General features: G+C 57.6%; 1 protein-coding gene across 1 annotated transcript in view; it reads right to left on the bottom strand.

Annotated features, from left to right (window-relative positions):
• Nucleotides 1-1,971: 1,971 nt before the first annotated feature.
• Nucleotides 1,972-22,199, bottom strand: part of WNT10A (Wnt family member 10A) — a 49,699-nt gene continuing 29,471 nt past the window's right edge. The window contains exons 3-4 of the mRNA XM_054043275.1: nt 19,009-19,385; nt 1,972-3,156 (exon numbers count right to left, since the gene is read on the bottom strand). Coding sequence (XP_053899250.1) covers nt 2,689-3,156; nt 19,009-19,385 — 845 coding nt within the window. The 3' untranslated portion in view covers nt 1,972-2,688. The remainder of the gene's footprint in view (nt 3,157-19,008; nt 19,386-22,199) is intronic.

Genomic DNA, 22,199 nt, shown 5'->3' with positions numbered 1-22,199 from the left:
GACGCCGCCGAGTACAAAGGGCCGAGGTGTGATTGATGTGCAGAGCCTGACCTCCCCGCCCCGAGACACAGGGGCTGGGGAGGGAGGAGGTGAACATTTCGGGAGCTGGACAAGGGAGCCGCCCTGCCACTGAAGGGTGGTCCAAGGGTCGAGGTATGGGGGGGGGGGGACTGGGTTTCCATGCAGCGTTACATCGGGAAGAGGGGTTCCCAGTGTTGGGGGTCCCCATTCAAGCTCTGAGGCTGAGACCCCCGGGGGGATTAGGAGGAGAGCCCCCCAGGGGAGGAAGTGGAGCAGGTGACTGTGGGCACAAGGGGACTGAGTCACCAGTGGGGAGTGGGGGCCAGTATCTGATGGGGGGAGTGGCACACACCCCTTCGTGCCCCGTGGAGCACTCCGGGGCCGTGCTCCTGGTGGAGGTGGCCCTGTTGGTTCTTTGAGATGTAGAAATTACAGTTCCCAGGGGGAGCAAATCTCTTTGCAGTGAAACAAACTTGGCCTGTGTGAAAACCACTCCCTGTATGTGTCAGGGCATGAACCCCGTAGTCCTGGCCAAAGTCCAAGCCAGGTCCTCCAATCCTGCCTCTCTGCTTCCTTCTTTCCTGCAGGACCCATGGCCACCGTTATTCTGAACTGAACCACAGCGGAAGAGCGGCTGCACTCTCCTAGCCAGCTGCTGTGTTACCCCCAGAGGTGGCTGCATTTCAGTGGTGGGGGAGTGGTCACTCTTACACAGCCCAGCGTGCAAGCTGGTACGGTGCTTTGGGAACCCGGGGGCGTTACAGACTATGTTTATGTACAATAACCCGTGATCGTATGCTAGTCTCCGTAAGCGACCGGTCGCCTTCCTGATCCTTCTGTCCCCCTCACTCGGTCCTGTTTGTTGTTGCTGGCTCTAAATGCCCCAGAGCAGGGACCACAGCTGCCCCTGGCATGGCAGAGCCCTGATCTCGAGTGAGGCCTCTGGGTGCTACGGCACATGTTAATCCTGGCACGCTCCTTCCGGCCTGGTCTCGTGTATCCCATGAGGCCCAGAGGAAGGCGCTAGGACCCGCAGGAGCCAGGCAGCCTGTCTGCTCGGAGCCGTCTGTGACAGCTGGCGTTTCGGTAGCTATTCAGTGTTCTAATTCTCAGTAAGCCCGGGGTCGGCCGGGGAGATGCCAGCAGCAGGAATGAGTGTGCAGGGCACTGGGGGCGAGCGTGCGGCTGCACCCCGGTGAGACAGGCACTCTCCTTGGGCTCTGCCAGCGGCTGAGACCCTGGAAACCGCTGCAGCTCGGTCCCCTGAGCTCTGTGGGATCCTGCCCGCGGGGTCTGGAGTCACTGCTGGTGCTGCGGGCGCTCGTGGGCACAGGATGTGCCAGGCCACTCTTATGCTCTGCGGGGGCATATGAAGGGGGTTGGGATATTCCAGGGCTCCCGACTCCCTCCTGCCCGTCCCAGGGGATGCAGAACTGCCCCAGGGGTTGCCTGTCTTTCCTGAGTGACGTTTGTGCTGGTGGAAGATCCCAGCCCCCCCGCAACTCCAGGGCCTCTCCTATGCTGGATCCGGTGCCCCACTGGACTCGGAGGGCTGAGGCCCCGTATCCCCAGAACACATACGGTGCAGCTGGCAGCAGGGGAGGAGGCTGCCTCCGGGGCTGTGTTGGGTCCCGCCAGCCTGGGGCTTAGCTTCCCACCCGCTCCCACTGATCTGCGGGAGCCTGACCCCTCTGCTCCCAGGGGAGGATCATGTCTGGGGCCAGGAGGCTGAGGGGGACTGCAGAGGCAACGGGCGCAGGAGGTTAAAGTGGTCATAGAAGCACCCCAAGTTTCTAGGGGCTCTCTCCTGCCTTCCCGCAGCAGCGGCTAGCTGCATAAGCCCCCTTTAAACCCACAGGGACTCTGCAGAGGGGCTGCCCCTCCATTAAAACCCTTTCCCGATTCCCTCCCCAGCCCACGCTCAGAACCGCTTCATGGTGCCGTCTCCAATCCACTTTTATTCACAATAATAAAATAACTTACCAGACCCCAGCAGCCGCGGGCATGCATGGCACTGTCCCAGGGCGCTGGGGACCTCCCTCCTCTTAGAAACACTGGGGTAGTGCCCTCAACAGTCTTGTTTACATGTTTTTTTCATATGAAAATCCCTTTTCAGTGCGGTCCGGTGAGTCCTGAGCTGTCCCCTTCCATTGAGGGGTGACTGCCGGGGGATTTAGTCCTCTGCTCCCTGGAGATCTCTGCACGTGTCCACGCCGGGCGGGGACGGAGCTTTTGCTGGAGCTGGTCGCAGCCCGAATCCTGTCCATGCTTGGCCGCCCGTGGGCTGCGGTTGATGCTGTCCCTGAACAGAAGGAATGGTACCTCGCTCGGAAACACTCCTCCATCCTTCCCATCCCACCCCCGCCCTGCTACCGAGTTGCCCTGCCGGGTCCCGGCATGGGGGGTCTCCCCATCCGGGAGTGGGCGTGGGGTTTGCCTGGGCAGTCGTCTGAACGCTCCCCACGGCAGGAGCTGGTGCGGCCGGCGGGGCCAGGTGCCAGGGTGCCGACAAAGGGTGGAAGGTGTGCGGTGAATTAACCAGTGCTGGGCAGCCCCCCGGGAGCTGCTCCTCCTGCTCCGCCCCGAGGGCCCGGCTGGGGCAAAGGGAAGCTGCGCCCGGGACGCGTCTGGACCGTCCGTCCCGTGGCTGTCGCGCTCCGGCCCGCCTCACTTGCAGACGCTGACCCACTCGGTGCGGCGGCACTCCTCGCACGCCACGAAGCAGCACCAGTGGAACTTGCAGTTGCAGCGCTCGCTGCGTGTCTGGCGCAGGATGTTGTGGCCCCGCCCGCAGCACAGGCTCTCGCAGTTGTCCATGCCCGGGCTGGTCTTGTTGCACAGCCGGCCCTCGGTGCCCATGGAGTCCAGGGCCGGCTCCCGCTCGCAGAAGTCGGGCGATTTCTCGAAGTAGATGAGGTCGCCGATGCTGGCTCGGCGCCGGTGCCGCACGTGGCCTGGCTCCAGCTGCCCCGTGTTCCGGTTGTGGGGCCGGATCAGCGTGGCCCCGGAGAAGCGCTCCTTGAGCACCGAGCCCACCAGGCGGAACTCAGGGGTCACCTGCCAGCACGTCTTCAGCTGGCAGCTCCCGGAGGTGCCGTGGCACTTGCATTTCCTCCGCATGTTATCCAGCACCACCTGGGGGGGACAAGGGGGTTCGTTAAGCCCAGCCTGACCCCAGCACAGCACCCCCTGCTGGAAACACGGTGCAGAGAGCAAACCAGCCCCTGGGTGCAATTGGCACCGAGCTGGGAGCTCGCTGCCCCAGAGCAGCACCCGCCTTTGCGCCGACTCATTAACGAGCCGTGTTCATCGTTGAGGACGAAGGGGACATGGGGGATCGGTAACAGCAGCCACGTACGCCCCGGTCTCTAGGGAAGAGGGTTGATGGTACCTGAACCTGCCGGTTAGCGAGAGAGCACAGGCCTGGGCCTAGAGACCAGGGCCGGCTCCAGGCACCAGCTTAACAAACAGGTGCTTGGGGCGGCCAAGGGAGAGGGGCGGCACCTGCGGCAATTCGGGGGCGGCAGGTCCCTCACTCCTTCTAGGAGCGAAGGACCTGCCGCCGCCAATCGCGGCTTTTTTTTTTTTTTTTTTCTTGGGGTGGCAGAAATGCTGGAGCCGGCCTTGCTAGAGACCCAGGCTGGATTCGTGGCGCAGTGACCGCGGCTGTTTGGGGATGTGCGTGGTGCACTCGGAGGTGTGACTGCTCACACGTAGACACACCGGGCTCGCTTTGATGCAGCACAGCCGGCGACACCCACCCAGACCCCGGCTACGCAGTGCAGCTACCGCGGCGTCGCTGCGACAGTGACTCAGGCTGGCTCTGATCTAGCTGGATCACCGCTAGCTGCCATCTCACCTCCCGCCTGCAGACCCTCCGTTTCCCAGCAGTAAAATGAGGAAACTCCCTCCCTGCCTCCCAGGAGAGCTGTGAAGATAAAACTCCTCACTGAGTGTGAGATGCTCCGGTGAGGAAGGGCAGGTGAGTAGCTGAAGAAAGAAGCACCCACCACAGACAGACGCTGGAGCCTAAAGGCCGTTTGCTACTTGATTGCACATGGGCTGCACACAGCTGTACCGGACACGCTCGTAAACCCCAGCGTGGACACAACGCGAACGGTTGTTGCAGGGCAGCTTGTGGCTAAAGGGGGCTGGACCAAACCTGCACGTCCTGCGTGCGCTAAACGTCCCCTCGTGTTAAAACATCTCTGAAAACACCAGCGTGACAGAGCCGCTTGCAGCTTTTGCTGGGCAGCGGGCCCCAGCGCCCAGGCTTGGAAATCGAGCCGACTAGAACAGGCAGCTGCTGCCACATCGCTGCCCTCCTAGCACGGAAAGCAGCTGTTCGTGAGCACTAAACTCTGCGGCCCTCATCAGCAGGCCCTTCTCCCTTCCCTGCCCCCTTCCGGGATCTGTCCACCTTCTCCTTCCATTAGCGCAGCCAGCACGCACCACTACAGCCATGCAGCTGAGCCGGCCGGTTTCTGGGCACTGCAATCTCTCTCTCGGTTGATAATGCTTCTCATGAAGGCCGCTCCCTGCAGTCTCTTGATTGTTGCCTAAATCTGTTACTGCGAGTGAAGGCGTTTGCTGTTCCAAGGGAATTTCACACTGGATACCCCCAGTTAGGAGCCAGAAACTCTTGAGTTACTTGGAGCCTCCTACTCCAAAAGCAGAAGTGAACATAATAACATCAGAACGGCCAGACTGGGTCAGACCAAAGGTCCATCCAGCCCAGTATCCTGTCTGCCGACAGTGGCCAATGCCAGGTGCCCCAGAGGGAATGAACAGAACAGGGAATCATCAAGTGATCCATCCCCTGTCGCCCATTCCCAGCTTCTGGCAAACAGAGGCTAGGGACACCATCCCTGCCCATCCTGGCTAATAGCCATTAAGACTTAACCTCCATGAATTTATCCAGTTCTCTTTTAAATGCTGTTATAGTCCTAGCCTTCACAACCTCCTCAGGCAAGGAGTTCCATAGGTTGACTGTGCGCTGCGTGAAGAAGAACTTCCTTTTATTTGTTTTAAACCTGCTGCCCATTAATTTCATTTGGTGGCCCCTAGTTCTTATATTATGGGAATAAATAAATAACTTTTCCTTATTCACTTTCTCCACATCACTCATGATTTTATAGACCTCTATCATATCCCCCCTTAGTCTCCTCTTTTCCAAGCTGAAAAGTCCTAGCCTCTTTAATCTCTCCTCATATGGGACCCGTTCCAAACCCCTAATCATTTTAGTTGCCCTTTTCTGAACTTTTTCTAATGCCAGTATAGCTTTTTTGAGATGAGGAGACCACATCTTCACACAGTATTCAAGATGTGGGCGTACCATGGATTTATATAAGGGCAATAAGATATGCTCTGTCTTATTCTCTATCCCTTTTTGAATGATTCCTAACATCCTCTTTGCTTTTTTGACTGCCGCTGCACACTGCGTGGATGTCTTCAGAGAACTATCCACGATGACTCCAAGATCTCTTTCCTGATTAGCTGTAGCAAAATTAACCCCATCATATTGTATGTATAGTTGGGGTTATTTTTTCCAATGTGCATTACTTTACATTTATCCACATTAAATTTCATTTGCCATTTTGTTGCCCAATCACTTAGTTTTGTGAGATCTTTTTGAAGTTCTTCATAGTCTGCTTTGGTCTTAACTATCTTGAGCAGTTTAGTATCGTCTGCAAACTTTGCCACCTCACTGTTTACCCCTTTCTCCAGATCATTTAATAGGTGGCCCCTATTACGCTGAGCTAAAGGAAAATCTCCAGGAGCTGTTAGCAGTATAGGTCCTAGGACACACTATTGAGCAGTTCTGATTCCAGTCAGTAGAGGGCAGAAGTCTCCCTGACACAAACAGGGACGGAGCAAGAGAGATCCAGCCAACCACTACCTTACAATACCACACACACACAGACACAGGGTTGTACTTTTCACACACACACGGTTGTACTTTGACGGATGTTTGAAACGAGGTTTTTAGGCAAAATAGAGCAAAAAATCAAATCCCCCCAGCTCTACCTCTTTCACCTGGGCTCTGGCAGACCTGGGGGGCTTTGACTGATTATCTTGTCCTTTCTTACGACAAAACAAAAGTCTGCCCTTGGAGCCAGTCTGACCCCAGAGCCCCTCTCAGTTCTGTTTAAAATCCAGAAATCCTTGAGATTTTATAGAGCCGTGTTGCAGTGTGTCCCCACCTCTCTACACCCTACTCTGCCTGGGTCCCCTCCACCCTTCATCGAACCAGACTTTGGGTCAAAAATACCAGCGTCTGCCTTGCCCATGGCTCTCGGCACAGGGACTGTAGTTTTATTGTCTGTGACGTGGTGGTGGGGGGAGGGGCAATGGAGGGGTCCCTGCGATAGGATGTACATATGGTGTGTGTTTGGGGGTCATATCTGCCCTGTAAAAGACTGTATAACAATAGTGTTGCCAACTCGTGTGATATTTGGTTTATTTCTTAACGCCCCGGCTCCTGGAGTCCTGTGATTATGAGGGGACTCGGGTTTCATTTAAAAAGGAAAAAGGAGTAAGGCCCAATGGGAGTTAGGTTCCGAAACACCTTTGAGGATCTGGACCGAGGTTTCTAGCCCTCCTGGTTGCAGAGGAAAACCTGGCATGAGCATGACCTAAAGGCTCAGGAACCAGCCAGCCTAGCCCAGGATAACCGCCCCACCCATGTGCTGCAGCCGTGAAAAAGGGGAACACAATAGGAGGCTGTGTGAGGCGGGGCGTTCCCCCTAGAGATAGGGACGCGTTCATGCCATCGGACAGCGCTGTGCACACGGTGAGTCACCCGCGTTCAAGGAAGGAGCCGGTGCTGAGGCTGCCCGGGGGGCTGGAGGGCCGGTCTTACGAGAGCCGATTGCTGTCTCTAAATGCAGGGGGCAGGCAAACCCCAGGAAGGGGGGAGAGTTACGGGAGCCAAAGGGGATAAACTGGCCATGAATAGACACAGGCTGGGAAGGAGAAGCAGGTTTCTAAGCAGCGGAGGAGGAAGGAATGGGGTCTGTTTGCTCTGAAGATGGAACTTGATCAGTTTACGAAGGGGATGAGCTGTGGGGGCAGCCTGAGATGTGCTGACCCAGGACGTTCCTTCCCGTCCAATGGTCCGAGTCCGAAGCAGAACCCCGTATTTATTATTCCTGAAGAGTGTGGGATCGTGGGCCGTGACTCGCACTGTGTGAATGCTGGGGGCCGGCAGCGCCATGGTGCCCTGCTCCCCCCAGCAGCTGTGGGTTTGGCTGGCGTCGTGCTGGCTGCAGGTGGCGTGCTGATGTGGGCAGCTTTGGAGGTGGTTAGCCCAGGTCAGCAGGCAGGCCCCTGGGCTCCGCGTGGGGACGCAGCAGGCCTGTGCTTAGGGTGGGGGCAATGCCGCGTGCGGTTGCTGCAGGGTGTGGGCGGACAGAGCAGGTGTTTGTGGTGCTGGCCAGGAGCCGGGAGTCAGTGGTTTGTGGGGACTTGGGGAGGGGGGTTGATTTGTTTGATGTGGGTGGGCACGGCCCGTGTGGGTGGAAGAACATTGGCCAAAGGCTGGCTGGGAACCCAGCGCGTTCCCCTGGAACGGAGTCTGCTGCTGCTGAGAGCCGGGGTGCAAGGAAAGTGAGGTGCTGGGCGTGAGCAGGAACGGAGGCTCGAACTGGGACGGGAGAGGGCCAGCTCCCGGTCGCTGGCCTCCCCAGGTCACACACACACTCCCAGGGGCAGGGCAGGGTGATCCCACTAGATGCCCCCGGGTGTGCCAGCCTGGAACACTGTCAGAATCCTGCAATGCAGCCTATTGTACCAAGCCCCCTGCACCCAGCAAGGTCCCCAGCCCATCCAGCTGCTGCTCCGGACCCCCCGAACTGCCTCGCTAGCACGTCCCGGCAGGGAGAGCTCAGCACCTCCAGCCCGGGAAATCCCAGCTCTGGGAGGGGTGGGAAGGGGGTTTGCTGGGGCTGAACGGGTAACCCTGCCTGCCTGGGCCCAGAGCCAGTGGGGCCAAGCGCAGCATTGGTACCTATCCCAAGATCTCAGGGCTCTGCCCTCCGCCTGTGGAACAGATGTGCACCCTAGTACCACCAGTGCACCTGAGAGCAACCGGCCCGGCCTAGGCCTGTCTAGGTCTAGCTGGATCGGATGAGGATGTTCCTTGGAGACCCCAGGCACTGCCCTGGTGCCCTGCCCAGGTTGGCCTGTTGGGGGCACCAATCCCGCCTTGGCCCAGCACAGCCCTTGCTTCTAAAACCTCTGGAGCACAGATTAACTAGCCCCCACCACGCGGTAACCGTGTAATAAGGAAAATTAGCACCAAATTACAGAGCACGAAGAGCTGGGAGGCATTCACCACTTTGAAGCTCTTTGCACCGCGTTTCATGGTGGGACGGCAATTTCCTGTGCACAGTTCAGGGCGCCTGCCTCGTGCCAGTGCAGCCTGGCATGGGCACTGGTGGCAGAGCCCCTTCCCGCTGCAGAAGGTCCCACGGGTGCCGCCCCGGGCTGGCCGAGCCCCAAAAGGCTCCGAGGCCTTGGTTCAGCCAAACGCCTGGACGCTTCTCCGGACCCAATGTTCCGAGCATCCTGGTAGTTCCGTGGCACCACACCCGGGCCCCCTCCGGTGCCACCAGATGCCCAAATAGCTGTGGTCGCGAAAGCCCCTCTCCCAGATATAGCTGCCCATCTGTTTCCCATGTGTCTGCGGCCACCCCCTGTGATCATTGCACTGTGGAATGAGACCTCCGGTCACGCAATGTCTCCGGAGCGCTGCGCCCCGCCTGCTTGGCCCCGTGGTCTCCGCTCTCCACGGGCCTGGCCCAAGCTACCTGAGACGCCCCCTCACCCTGCAGTCCCTGCCTGGCGGGGCTACGCAACAGTCCGCCACTAGAGCGATGCAGGGCCATCGGAGCACAGGGGCTCACCTGGAGGACCTGCTGCTGGGCCTTTGGGCTCGAACCCCCTTTGCCTTAGCTGTCCCTGGAGCGAGAGGAGGGGAAGGGGCGGATGCCCTCAGCCCTATGGCAGAGGGCAAGAACTGCAGCCTCATGGGAGCTGGAGCCGGTGGGGATAGCATACTGCTCAGTCGCAGCATGGGCAGGAGCCGGGCCGCCATGTAGAACGAGCGGGAGGGTTCAGAGCCGCCATCTTCTCCCTGGACGGAAGAATCCCAGGCACTGTTACAGATGAGGGACCGAGTGGCTAGGTAGCAGTTCTGCAGAAAAGGACCTAGGGGTTACAGTGGAGGAGAAGCTGGATATGAGTCAACAGTGTGCCCTTGTTGCCAAGAAGGCTAACGGGCTGTATAAGTAGGGGCATTGCCAGCAGATTGAGGAACGTGATCATTCCTCTCTCTTCGACATTGGTGAGGCCTCATCTGGAGTACTGTGTCCAGTTTTGGGCCCCACACTACAGGAAGGATGTTGAAAAATTGGAAAGAGTCCGGCGGAGGGCAACAAAAATGATTAGGGGTCTGGAGCACATGACTTACGAGGAGAGGCTGAGGGAACTGGGATTGTTTAGTCCGCAGAAAAGAAAAGTGAGGGGGGATTTGATAGCAGCCTTCAACTACCTGAAGGGGGGTTCCAAAGAGGATGGATCTAGACTATTCTCAGTGGTGGCAGATGACAGAACAAGGAGTAATGGTCTCAAGTTGCAGTGGGGGAGGTTAAGATTGGATATTAGGAAAAACTATTTCACTAGGAGGGTGGTGAAGCACTGGAATGGGTTACCTAGGGAGGTGGTGGAATCTCCTTCCTTGGAGGTGTTTAAGGCCCGGCTTGACAAAGCCCTGGCTGGGATGATTTGGTTGGGAATTGGTCCTGCTTTGAGCAGGGGGTTGGACTAGATACCTCCTGAGGTCCCGTCCAACCCTGAGATTCTATGATTCTGTGATATTTCCATGTGGGCTAGAAATCCTGCGGGAAGGGCGAGCACCACCTCTCCCTGTTCTAGCCCTCCCCAGGCGCGCGCACGCTGGCCGTGTTCCCCTTTGCTCCATCAGCATCGATTACTTCCCTGGACACAGAAGGGCTCAGCTGACGCCCGTGCCGTGGTCCTAGTGGCTAGAAGGAATGTTACATTGTTGCAATTGAGGGTCTAGCATGCACCTGTCTCTAGGGTCCAACTCTGCTCTCAGTGACACTGATGTAACCGTGGGGCTAATGTTAGGTGGGACACAGAGCTGTGCCTGAAAGTTTTGGAGATTGGCGTGGAGGTAGCTGCTGTGATCTCTGGCTTTGTTCCCGGCCCATGGCTTGCAAATCCCAGTGGGGGCCCTGGGTGTGTTATCACGGCCCAGGGAAACAGCCCATCTGTGTATCTGAGCTGCACCTGGCCGGGGGGACTCCCATCTCAGAGAGCACCTGCCTCGCACGCTGTAGGTCCCTTGCCTGCCCCGCTGAAAGGGTCCCTGCGGCTGCGAGGTCATGGAGGTCTGCTGGCGCTTGCACCAGCCCTGACCTGGGCGGCCACCGGCCTGGAAGGAGGATCTGGGCTTCTCAGCCACACACAGTCCTAGAATGTGAGAGCGAAGTAACTGAAAGGGCTGAAAAAAGGGGGATGTCTGTGCCCCCCTGCCCCCTCCCCCCAAGTTCTCAGCTCCAAAGGTGCCGCACAGACACCATGTGCCAGGCAAGAGCTCACAGTCCAAGAAGCCCAGACAGACAAAGGAAGGACTATTATCCCCATTGCACAGATGGGGAAACCGAGGCCCAAAGACACTAGGCTGCATCGCAGCCAATCCAGCGATGTTGAGCTCCGTAGGGCTGCCTGGGGTCTACGCTCAGAGACCGGCGAGGCCCTGCTAGCATGTGTTAGCAATGTGTGAGCTAAACTCAACCCCCCTCCCGAGTTAAGCCCCACGGTCCCACAGGGCAGCTGGGCCAGGGCCCTCCCAAGTCCCATTAACCACGAGCTCATCCATTCTTCCGTGCCTGGACACACCTCTGCCCTTGTTCACTGACACACATGTCATTGCACATGCATGCTCGGGCTCCCCCTCCTCCCGTGCTTCCCACACACACCCAAAGCATTTTATTGCCATTCTAAACTCCGGGAAGCCTTTGTTGTGAGATTAATAGGCTCCTGCTCCCCTTTCATCTCAGCCCTCTGATCCTGAGCGCTCCATAAAATACAACCCTACAAGGGAGCTGGGCTCTGGGGTCCTGGCCCTAGCCCTCCCTCGGGCCCCATTCTCAGCTGTTCTGTTCCTGGGTTATGGCCCTGGGAGCCCCTCTCCAAGGGGATGGACCACTGCCGCCTAGCCCGGGCCAGGTGCAAGCGGTCACAGCATTCTGAGGCCGAGAAAAAACTCCATTTTGGGTCACGGTCCCAGGCTTCCCGTTTATCATCTGTGACCGTCCCAGGCCAGCTGGGAGCAAAGCCTGCCCAGGCGTGTAGGTGGAGGGATACGGAAAGTAGTACCAATAAAAATGCATCAAACGGCTCTCTAAACCATTGCTAAGAGCGCTGCGAAACTGGTGGCGCAACCCAGCCGCAGGGGGATGGGCAGAGGTTTATAGGCACCCATTTGGGGTGGCTTCCGCACTGCGTCCATCCCAAAGCCATGCCAATAAAACCTGTGCCCCAGCCCAGCCTGTTCGCCCAACAGAGCGAACATGGATTAGCAGGCAGTAACTGCACCTCATGGCCTCTCTCCCCGTTTCCAGCTCAAGCGGTCACCCAGCACTTTGCGGGGTGGGCTGAACCCTGCAGGATTATTGAAACCCCTCCGCACCCGGCGCAAAGATAGGAATAGCTACACCACCACTCAAATGCAGCCACCTCTGGGCTAGGACATGCAGGCAGCTGATTAACTGTTCATAGCAAAACTCCACAGCACTTTGCTATGGGAGTCTCTTCACTTCTGTCTTCGTGTGTGTGTGTGTGTGTGTGTGTGTGTGTGTGTGTGTGTGTGTGTGTGTGTGTGTGTTACAAAATATAACTAAAAAATAAAATAAAAACTCAGCCTTGAAACCAGATAGTCATGCCCATCGTGTCACAGGGGTTCCTAGCCCTGATAGTGTCCTTCCCCTTCCCCAGTGGTTTTATACCCAGTTGTCCACTCTCATCTGGAATTAGAATATGAACTCTGTGCGGCAGTGCCCTCTGGGTTTATATACCTTCTAGCACAACGGGATGACAGCCCTGCTTCGGGGCTTCTAGGCCTGCTACATTGCAAGTACTAATCACATAGAATCATAGAATATCAAGGTTAGAAGGGACCTCAGAAGGTATCTAGTCCAACCCCCTGCTCAAAGCAGGACCAACCCCAACTAAATCATCCCAGCCAGGTGTGACAAAGTGGGACTGTTCTTAATGTTTCCTCTGAATACTGTATGAGTGCCTCAGTTTCCCCTATGCATTTCTTAAGTCTCCAGTGTGCATAAATGGCCGACACTCTGTATCCTAGCAACAAATGGCCAGGGCCCTTCCCCCCTGTAAGGGGATGGCTAAAGGTGAACAAAGAGATCAGGTGACCTCCTGGCCCGGGAAAGAGACAAAGGCCAGAAAGGAGGGGCTGGAGGGGGTTTCAGTTTGGAGCTGGCTGGGGACGGGAAGGGAGGGCAGACGGGGGTGTCTGGCTCGCTGGGCCCCAGAATGGACCCGGCTGAGGGATCCTGTTCTCTGGACTTACAAGCTCTGTTTTAGACCATGTTCCTGTCCTCTAATAAACCTCTGTTTTACTGGCTGGCTGAGAGTCACGTCTGACTGCGAAGTGGGGGTGCAGGACCCTCTGGCTTCCCCAGGACCCCGCCTGGGCAGACTCGCTGTGGGAAGCGCACGGAGGGGCATATGCTGAATGCTCCCAGGAGAGACCCAGGAGGTGAAGCCGTGTGAGCTCCTTGCCCTGAAGACAGTCTGCTCCAAGGGAGAGGAGGCTCCCCAGAGTCCTGCCTGGCTTTGTGGGGAGCAGTTCCAGAGCATCGCCCGGGGACTCCGGGACACTAGGGCTTTGTCAAGCCTGACTTTAAACACCTCTAAGGAAGGAGATTCCACCACCTCCCTAGGTAACCCATTCCAGTGCTTCACCACCCTCCTAGTGAAATAGTGTTTCCTAATATCCAACCTAAACCTCCCCCACTGCAACTTGAGACCATTAATCCTTGTTCTGTCATCTGCCACCACAGAGAACAGTCTAGATCCATCCTCTTTGGAACCCCCTTTCAGGTAGTTGAAAGGAGCTATCAAATCCCCCCTCATTCTTCTCTTCTGCAGACTAAACAATCCCAGTTCCCTCAGCCTCTCTTCATAAGTCATGTGCTCCAGCCCCCTAATCGTTTTTGTTGCCCTCCACTGGACTCTTTCCAATTTTTCCACATCCTTCTTGTAGTGTGGGGCCCAAAACTGGACACAGTACTCCAGATGAGGCCTCACCAATGTCGAATAGAGGGGAATGATCACATCCCTCGATCTGCTGGCAATGCCCCTACTTATACAGCCCAAAATGTTGTTAGCCTTCTTGGCATCTCACTGACCCTGCAGGGAAAACTGAGAGAGGTGGATGATAAAGACCCTGAGTTAGTCTGCCCAGGAGTCCCCTTGGTAGATAGCCCCATTCTTGGGGAAAATGCCATGAGAGAAGCTGGGACTGGATGACAGAGGATGGATCATGCGATAACTGCCCTGTTCTGTTCATTGCCTCTGAAACATCCAGCACCAGCTGCTAGCAGAGACCGGACACTGGGCTAGATGGACCCTTGGGCTGCCCCAGTGTGGCCGTTCTGATGAGAGTTTAAGGAGCTGGGTAATTGTGGGCTGTCTCTACTCTCCATGCTGGCTGTGGTTTTCTAGGTTCATCACTCCGCAGCACTCCGGTTTCACTCTGGGACACGCGGCACCGTCCTCGTGCTGAGTGATCGCAGACTCAGGAGGCCGGGAAATCGCCTGGCCAGGCGGCAGCGTGCTGCACAGGGCAATCGCCAGCCAGCGCCACTCCCTCCAGCATCATCCGGGGCCACCGCTCGCTCTCACGGCCCCAGCGGCTTTCACGAGAGCTGTGCCCGCGTGAGGACTGGCTCCGGGAGTGGCAGCTGTGCGGGGGTGATGAAATCTGAAGCCGCTGGGAAGCAGTGTCTGAGCAGGGAGGACACATGCCGAAGAGGTCAGACATTGGGGGTGGGGGGGAAGGAGATGAAGAATCAAGGGACTACTGGATAGAAAACAAGATGTGGCTGCACAGAGCCCGCTTAGCACCTCAGCTGCTTCTAAAACTGTGTCACACCCACCACCACACGCCCTCCCTGGCCAGATCATGCCTCCCTCTAGCTTAGTTGTACCTAAACAGCCGCTGATGAAGAGATCAGCCACGGGCTCCAGGAGCGAGTGATGGAAGCACCAGTGCCCGAGTCATTTCTAACTGGACAGCACCCTGGAGCGTCTATTGCAGGGACAGCAGCTGAGGACACAGGAGCAAGGCTGGGCTGCAGCCCTGTGGCTTTGCCCTGAGTCAGGCCTACCAGGGTCTCCCAGTACAAACCTCTAGCACCTTTGCAAAGGTGCTTGCAAGCGGGGTGGGCTCGCACCAGCACGGATCAGGGATCTGAATGTGCCTACGCTAGGGGTTGCACTGGGGTACAATTGCAGCCAATCCCCAGTGTAGACAGAGCCTCCGTCCAGTCTTTGTGGCTGGGACAACCAGCCACTGGCAGATTTCAGGTGCTTTTCACCCAGGCGGGCAGATTTGCAGTTTCTACGTTGGCAGCAGGGACCATGGCCTGTTTTTTGCCTCCAGTCTCAACTCTGGGTTCACTCGGGAAAATTCCCATGGGCAGGGGTCAGGAATGAGAGAGGACGTGAGATAATACAGGCAGGAATCTGTGTCCTACACACTTTTGATGACTGACTTGAACAAAATTGTCGTAATCGCCTGTGTGATTCCTTACGGCGCCCTGCTGGACAGAAATGTTCAACCGTGTGTCCTTGGCTGTGTACCGCAGCTAGCTAGTGGAGATTTCCCTGCAGTGTGTGATCAGGGCTTTGGCCCAGGAGGCCCCGAATTCGATCCTAGCTCTGGCCATGGCATTTCAAGTGACCGCCGTGTGCCACAGACCATGCCGCCTGTGTTCTGTAATGGCAGCTGGCACGTCCTAGGTGGCCGCCGGTTTGTCACAATATCATGTTCTGTTCTTGTCACTGAGACCAGCCCTGTCGCCCCACTAGGCTCGAGTTAGATAAAATGTTTCCACACCTGCTAGGCCCAGAGAAGCCACGAGCAGGGTCCATGTCTGGCTCAGAGAACTCTGTGTGCCATTCGCCCCTTGTTACTACAGTAACCTCATGGTGCAATGCCCCCAACACCGGTGTTAGACAGGAGGCCACACTAGCTAACCACGGTTGTCCCTTCCGCCCTTAACATCTATGAAACCCATAGCGACCGTTCTGTACAGAAAGGGGCGTTGCACGGACCCGCCCGGTGCGCTCCAGACATCCCCCACCATGTGTGCCGTCTGCCGCCATTTCTGATGAACCTTTCCAGGAAAATTCAGCCTGAGGCAGATGCCCAGCTTTGGAAATGTCAGCTCGGACGGTTGAAGTTTGGCAAAGTTATAAGTGACTGAAAATAGGGCCTTATAATGGGAAGTGTTAGAGAACCTTAACTTTGGGCGGGACTACCAGCAGGCTAGGAGAGCCCGTGTGAAACAGCAAGCAAGGACCTGATTCTCCCCTGCCCTTTATTATAAATGGTGTGTGTGTGTGTGTGTGTGTGTGTGTGTGTTTTACACACATACTGCCAGTTCATAATGAAGCACATGGGAGAATCAAGCCTTTACTTGCTACTCTACACTGCCCTGTATCGGATGGAATCAGAACTCCTCAGCTGTGTGTCACATTAACAGGTGTGTTGTGAGCAAGTCACAAGAAGTCATTCTTCTGCTCTACTCTGCACTGGTTAGGCCTCAACTGGAGTCTTGTGTCCAGTTCTGGGCACCGCATTTCACCAAAAAGTGGAGAAATTGGAGCGGGTCCAGAGAAGAGCAACAAGAATGATTGAAGGTCTTGAGAACATGACCTATGAAGGAAGGCTGAAAGAACTGGGTTTGTTTAGTTTGGAAAAGAGAAGACTGAGAGGGGACATGATAGCAGTTTTCAGGTATCTAAAAGGGTGTCATAAGGAGGAGGGAGAAAACTTGTTCACCTTAGCCTCTAAGGATAGAACCAGAAGCAATGGGTTTAAACTGCAGCAAGGGAGGTCCAGGTTGGACATTAGGAAAAAGTTCCTAACTGTCAGGGTGGTTAAACACTGGAATAAATTGCCTAGGGAGGTTGTGGAATCTCCGTCTCTGGAGATATTTAAGAGTAGGTTAGATAAATGTCTATCAGGGATGGTCTAGACAGTATTTGGTCCTGCCATGAGAGTAGGGGACTGGACTCGATGACCTCTTGAGGTCCCTTCCAGTCCTAGAATCTATGAATAGGATCTATACTGTTAAGAGTGAATCGGGATTCTCCTTTAGCTTAGGGGCTTGTGGACTTGAAGCAAAAAACTCTGAGGATATGTCTATACAGCAAAGAAACGGCCCTGCAGCCTGACCCCGTGAGCCCGCGTCGGCTGGCACTGGGCTTGCGATCCCCTCTAGCCCTGTGGGTCTGTGATTCTGTCTGCGTGATGTAGGAGCGTGTATGTCCCGGCCGTCTCAGACTGCTCTCTGTGGGGCGTGTCTATGGGATACACGGGAGGGGTTTATCGTCCATCCCTGCAGACGTGTGGTTGTAAAACTGCAGTGTATCACATGTGTGTGATCGCTTGCACGTACGTGGAGTGTGTGTGCAGTATATGTGCTAGTGTGTTTGCTCTCTCAGCACACGCGCTCTTGCTGCAGATACAGGGGGTACTTAGGGCTCCCTGTTCTCAATGGAGACCAGCCTGATTCGCCCCTTGCCCTGAACCGTGTGGAGCCGTTTCCTCCGGCACAGGGAGGGGTAAAGGGCTAAGATCCTGCCCTGGGAGCTCTTGGCACTGGTGAAATGACGACACGAGGTGCCAGGCAGACAGCACAGTGCACGGTTCAGACGAGAAGTATCACCCGGCTGTGCAGGGAGGAGAGATCGCGCGAGGGGGGGTATTGAGGGAGCAGGTGAAAGGAGTGTGTGTGTGTTGGGGGCATGAGCCTGTGGTGTGTCTCTGGAGACAGGGCGACCACCCAGGGCTGGCGGATGTGGGCTGCTAGAGCAGCGCTGAGTGCGGGGAGCCCGGGGCTGGAGCCCCTGGCCAGCCAGGTCGGGGGTGGTCGATGCCGCCCGGAGCTGCCAGCCTGGTGTGGAGGCACGAGCAACAGGGCTTGCCCCTGCAGAGCCAGCAGGCCGGCCCCTGGGTCCCCCCGTCCTGCGGGCAATTTGCCCAGGGTGCTAGTTTCCCTACGGCCGGCCCGCGTGAAGGAGCCCGTGGCTGCACGGTGGGGATCTCTGCCTGCACTGGCACAACGGCTGTGCTGGGGGGTGGGGGGCCTGCACGGCGCGTGCAGGGAGCCACGCTGGGGCAAGGAAGGGCGGCTCTCTCCCCTCTCCACCTTCTGTGAAGTCTCCACTCTCAAGCTGCTTCTGGACGGCTTGTGCCAGGCAGCGACAGCCACTAATTAGCGCCTTTCGCAAGGTGATGTTGTGCGAACTGGAGGTGAGTAGGCAGCCGGTCCGCCTTGCGACCCCCTCCCCCCCCACTGCAGCCTCCTCCTTCCCCCCACTCCCTTCTGCACCAGATGGGCCTTTGCCTCCCAGAGGCTCTGACGGGTACAACCCTCCCGTGTGCGCCAGGCCCATCCTGGCTTTGCTGACCCCTCTGGTGTGCATGGACACACCCACACATGCACACCCGCCCACGTGTGCACACAGCTCCCGGGCCCCCAAGGGCTGCGGCTCCCTTGAAGCCATTCCGACAAAACCTGGCCAAATTCCAGATGGGACGATTCCATTCTGCCCCCAAAGTCCCCCCCTGCAGCTCCCGTGCTCCACTTCCCATCCTCCCCTGCTGAGCACTGTGAACCAGCCGCCACGTCGCCCCCCGAGGGGGCTGCCGCTCAGTGGTGAGTGCTGGGACATCCCTTCCCACCAACATCCACACATGGGACAAACATCCCGTCGGCATTCGTAGAACGGCCACCTTCAGCTCCCTCCTTAAAACCCACCTCTAATGCGACGTCAGCCAATCCCTCCCACCTCGCCTTGGCCCAGCAAGTGCTGACCTGGGGCTGCTGCTCTCGGCTTATTGTTCCCTCTACTGATCGCGTCCTGTCCAACGTGTGGCCTGGCAGCTGTCTGGGGCGGGGCCCGTCCTGATCCGTCTGCACAACGCCCAGCACAATGCGGCCAGGACTGGGGCTAATGCAGTCTGAGTACTAGCAACTATTTGTTCCTAAGGGGCTTGGAATGGAAGTGCCAAGAGTTACGGATAGCGTGATGCCCTCCGGGGGCTCACCCCGTGCAGACGTGTGACCGTGCAAGGAGAAAGCCCCACGTTACAGACCGGTTCTCTCTAGCACAGATGCCACAACTCCAGGCAAGAGGAAGATGTTTGCAAGGTGGGGGAATCCCAGGGTCTCTTTTCCAGCCTGGTCCGGCTGAGGGGCTCCGAACCAAACCCCAGTTCCTGTCTCTGTCAGACAACCCAGAACCCAACCAAAAAAATCCCGACTCTGCTTCGTTCTGAAACTTTTCAAATGATTCGAGGTGGGGAAAGAGAGCGGGGGATTTAAACCCAAAGGGGGGATTCTCCCCACCGAAACGAAACGCGGGGAAATGCTTCCAAAAGACTCCAAGGAAAGCGGGGGTTTTCTGGCAGAAATGCCAGCGTGGTGGAAAGGCTGGTTCCGGTCAAAATTTTCGTTCAACAACAACATTTCAAGCAGCTGTGGGTGTGGGCAGCTTCCCCGGCCCCCCAGTCCTCTGGCTGCCCCTCGCAGAGGCGTCGAGAGGGGGGAATATCCTCTCGTGCTGCAGTGCCTGCCTCCGCTCCCCCTGTGCACCATGGCGCCCCCAGAGGGGGGCTGTCTGCTGCGCGCACGGACTCACCTGCCGGCCGACGCGGTTGTTGTGCAGTCTCATGCGGGAGTGGATGTCCCTGTAGGTTTCCCGGGAGTCTAGGAAATCCTTGGAAAACTTCTCCCCATAGTCCACATCGGGGCTGCAGCCCCCCCACTCCCAGGAGTCCTGGAGCCCTGAGGCCTCGGCCGGCATGTGCTCCAGCCGGACCCCGTGCACCATCCCTTTGCCCCGGTTCATGGCCTCCAGCTGGAGCCGGTGCAGCTTCATGCGGAAGGCTTCCTCGTCCCCCCGGCGCTTCTGGTCGCAGCCGCAGGCCTGCAGCTTGCCGAGGGCACAGGCGTTGGAGACGGCGTGCACCACCCCGGCGGCCGCGATGGCGTAGGCGAAGGCGCTCTCCCGGAAGCCTGCGAGGATGCGAAGGGCAGGGGGTCAGTCAGAGAATGGGAAAGCAGGGGGTCTGGCCGGGTGACAGGATGGGGCTCCCTGCAGACTAACGGGCCAGCCCGGGCGGTGACAAGGCCTGGTTCGGCCTCCAGAACGCCCTCAGCCTGGGCCTCTGCTGAGGTCTCCAGCAGGGAGGCCGGTTAGCACCAGTGGGGCTGGGAGCTGCTGGGATGTGGTGACGCCTGCCCTGAGGCCCCTCATCCTGGCCCAGGGAAATGCTGATGGGGGCGACCTTCAAAGAGCCTCCCCCCCAGGAGCCAGGCAGCCCCCCCCCCACTAGGAAGCACACCTGGCACCCCACAATGTGCCCATCACCAGGGCCGCCCGGGGTGGGGCAAGTGGGGCAATTTGCCCCGGGCTCCACAGGGGCCCCCACGAGAATATAGTATTCTATAGTATTGCAACTTTTTTTATGGAAGGGGCCCCCAAAATTGCTTTGTCCCGGGCCCCCTGAATCCTCTGGGCAGCCCTGCCTGTCACCCACGGGGGGCGGGGGCAGGGGTTCGCCTGCCGGGGGCAGATTCTGAGGACAGCACAGGCCCACAGGCACCCGCGGAGGGTCCAATCCGCAGGGGTTGAAGGTGTCTCTGCTTCTTTCTATGCTGTGCCTCCGAGGACCCCTCCAGCACCCTGCCCAGCACCCACACAGCCTGGGGCTCCTCTCTCACTCCCTTCATTCCTGCCCCTCCCACCCCAGCTCCCAGCGCCTCACCCCTTTCACCCCACCCTGTTCGCCGAGCCTAGGCAGGCCTCTCTCCTGCTGCAACCTTCTGCTGTCTGGCCTGCCCAGCCCATGGCCGTCTGCTGCCCTCCCAGCATCACCACAGCCCTTCCCTCCACAGAGCACAAAGCTTGTTGTAAAGCTCGGTCGGTATCATCACTGCCACGTCTCAGCGGGGGGAAACTGAGGCAGGGCCAGGACAAGAGACTCCCCCCAGCTCTCACAGTGAGGCAGTGGCAGAGAAGGGAGCAAAACCAAGATCTCCTGATTCCTGGTCTGGTGCCCCTTCCGCAGGCCCCCCTGCAGCCCCTCGCCTGCTGCCTTAGCTCCCACGCTGCTTCTGCACCACAGCTCAAGCCAGCTCTCCTGCCCGTCCAAGCTCTCCATATCTCCGGCCCTGCCTCGATCCACCCCTCCCCTCCCCTGTGCCCAGCGCTGCGAGAGCCCTGCCTTGCTCTGGGAGTCCCTCCCTGCTCTGTTTTCGCTCTTGTCTTGTCTCCTTCTGTTGCCTTTCCACTGTAAACCCTGGGGGGCAGAGAGCTGGTAGAGCCTTGGCACCGCCCTCCCACCACGCTGCGGGCATGATTCAGGGGCCCCTTCCTCCACTGGGTCAGGGGGCCCCTTTCAGAGGGCAGGGAGGGCAGGCTCCCACAGTACAAATGAGCTGCTCCGGAAGGGACCCCCTTTGCAGGCTGGAGTAGCTCCTCGTCGTGTGTCTGACAAGGTGGCTCTCCCATTCCAAGCAGGGCCTTTCACCCTGCCCCCGACTGGCTTGCCGGCAGCAGGGGAGATGGCCTGGCATGTTCGAGTGGCAAGAGAAAAGTCCGGCTGTGACGGCACTGGCGCTCCAGCATGGAGGCTGTGTGTGATGTAGAAGCCCCAGCCCAGCCATGGTTCTGGGCCCTGTTGTGCAAGGCGCTGTACAAACCCAGAATCAAAGGACAGTCTGTGTCCCAGGTTAAGGATAAGACATGAGACAAGAGGTGGAGACTGACAGGAGTACAAGGAGAGCGCACAGCATAGCAGTGTCCGGTGGCAAAGGAGAGAGTTAAGGAGGACACAGCTTTGCGGATGTTTGCTTTCTGCATCACAACCCCCCATGGCACAAATGGGAAACTGAGGCCAGATTATGTGACTTGCCCAAGAGGTCACACAAGAAATCTGTGGCAGAAGGGGACCTGACCCAGAATCTCCAAGTCCCAGGCTACAGCTCTGACCACTGGGTTACCCTTCCCCTCCCTCTCCCTGCTTTGTGCATCACCCTGTCTGGGAGCCTGGGAGCAGAGTGATCGGTTTGATCTAACCCAGGGCTGGAGTCTCTGCTCCGTGGGGCGCAGGGGGTGTCAAACTGCTGGAGACCCCGGCAGGGAACTCCCTGTGCAGTGGACTCACCTATGGAGATGGCAGAGGAGGAGCTGCTGACCTCCACCCGGGACTGCTTGGAAAACGCTGATTATTCTGCATGGGAAATTTGGAGGGGGAAATCTTTTTTTTCCCTTCAAAATTCCCCATTCAGATTTTTTGGTGATTTCCAATGGAAAGCCGAAAATCTGTCGGCTTTGGTGAGCTGAAGATTTTCCGTCAGGCCAAAAGCTTCCTGCCGAAACAATGGTGCGGGTCGAAAGGCCGTGGGCGGCCGACAAAATGTTTAGATTGTTTAGTATCAGAGGGGTCGCCGTGTTAGTCTGAATCTGTAAAAAGCAACAGAGGGTCCTGTGGCACCTTTGAGATTAACAGAAGTACTGGGAGCATAAACTTTCGTGGGTAAGAACCTCACTTCTTCACCCACGAAAGCTTATGCTCCCAATACTTCTGTTAGTCTTAAAGGTGCCACAGGACCCTCTGTTGCTTTTTAGATTGTTTAATTATTCATTCCAATTCAATTAACCATTTAAAATGTGTAAACGCCAGCTGAAGGAGAGGGAGGGGCTGGGGCCGAGCAGAGCTCCCCCGTGATCCCCACGGTGCTAATTCACACCGGGCCAGGCCACCCGGGCTCTAGGAACTGCAACTCCTGAGTCCCACCCACTGTGCCCACCAGGGCTAAGGTGGG

This window comes from Malaclemys terrapin, chromosome 11 (genome assembly GCF_027887155.1).
Source record: "Malaclemys terrapin pileata isolate rMalTer1 chromosome 11, rMalTer1.hap1, whole genome shotgun sequence".
Taxonomy (NCBI): Eukaryota; Metazoa; Chordata; order Testudines; family Emydidae; genus Malaclemys; species Malaclemys terrapin.
Note: the sequence above shows the minus strand (reverse complement) of the source record. Positions and strands in the feature narration are given on the sequence as shown.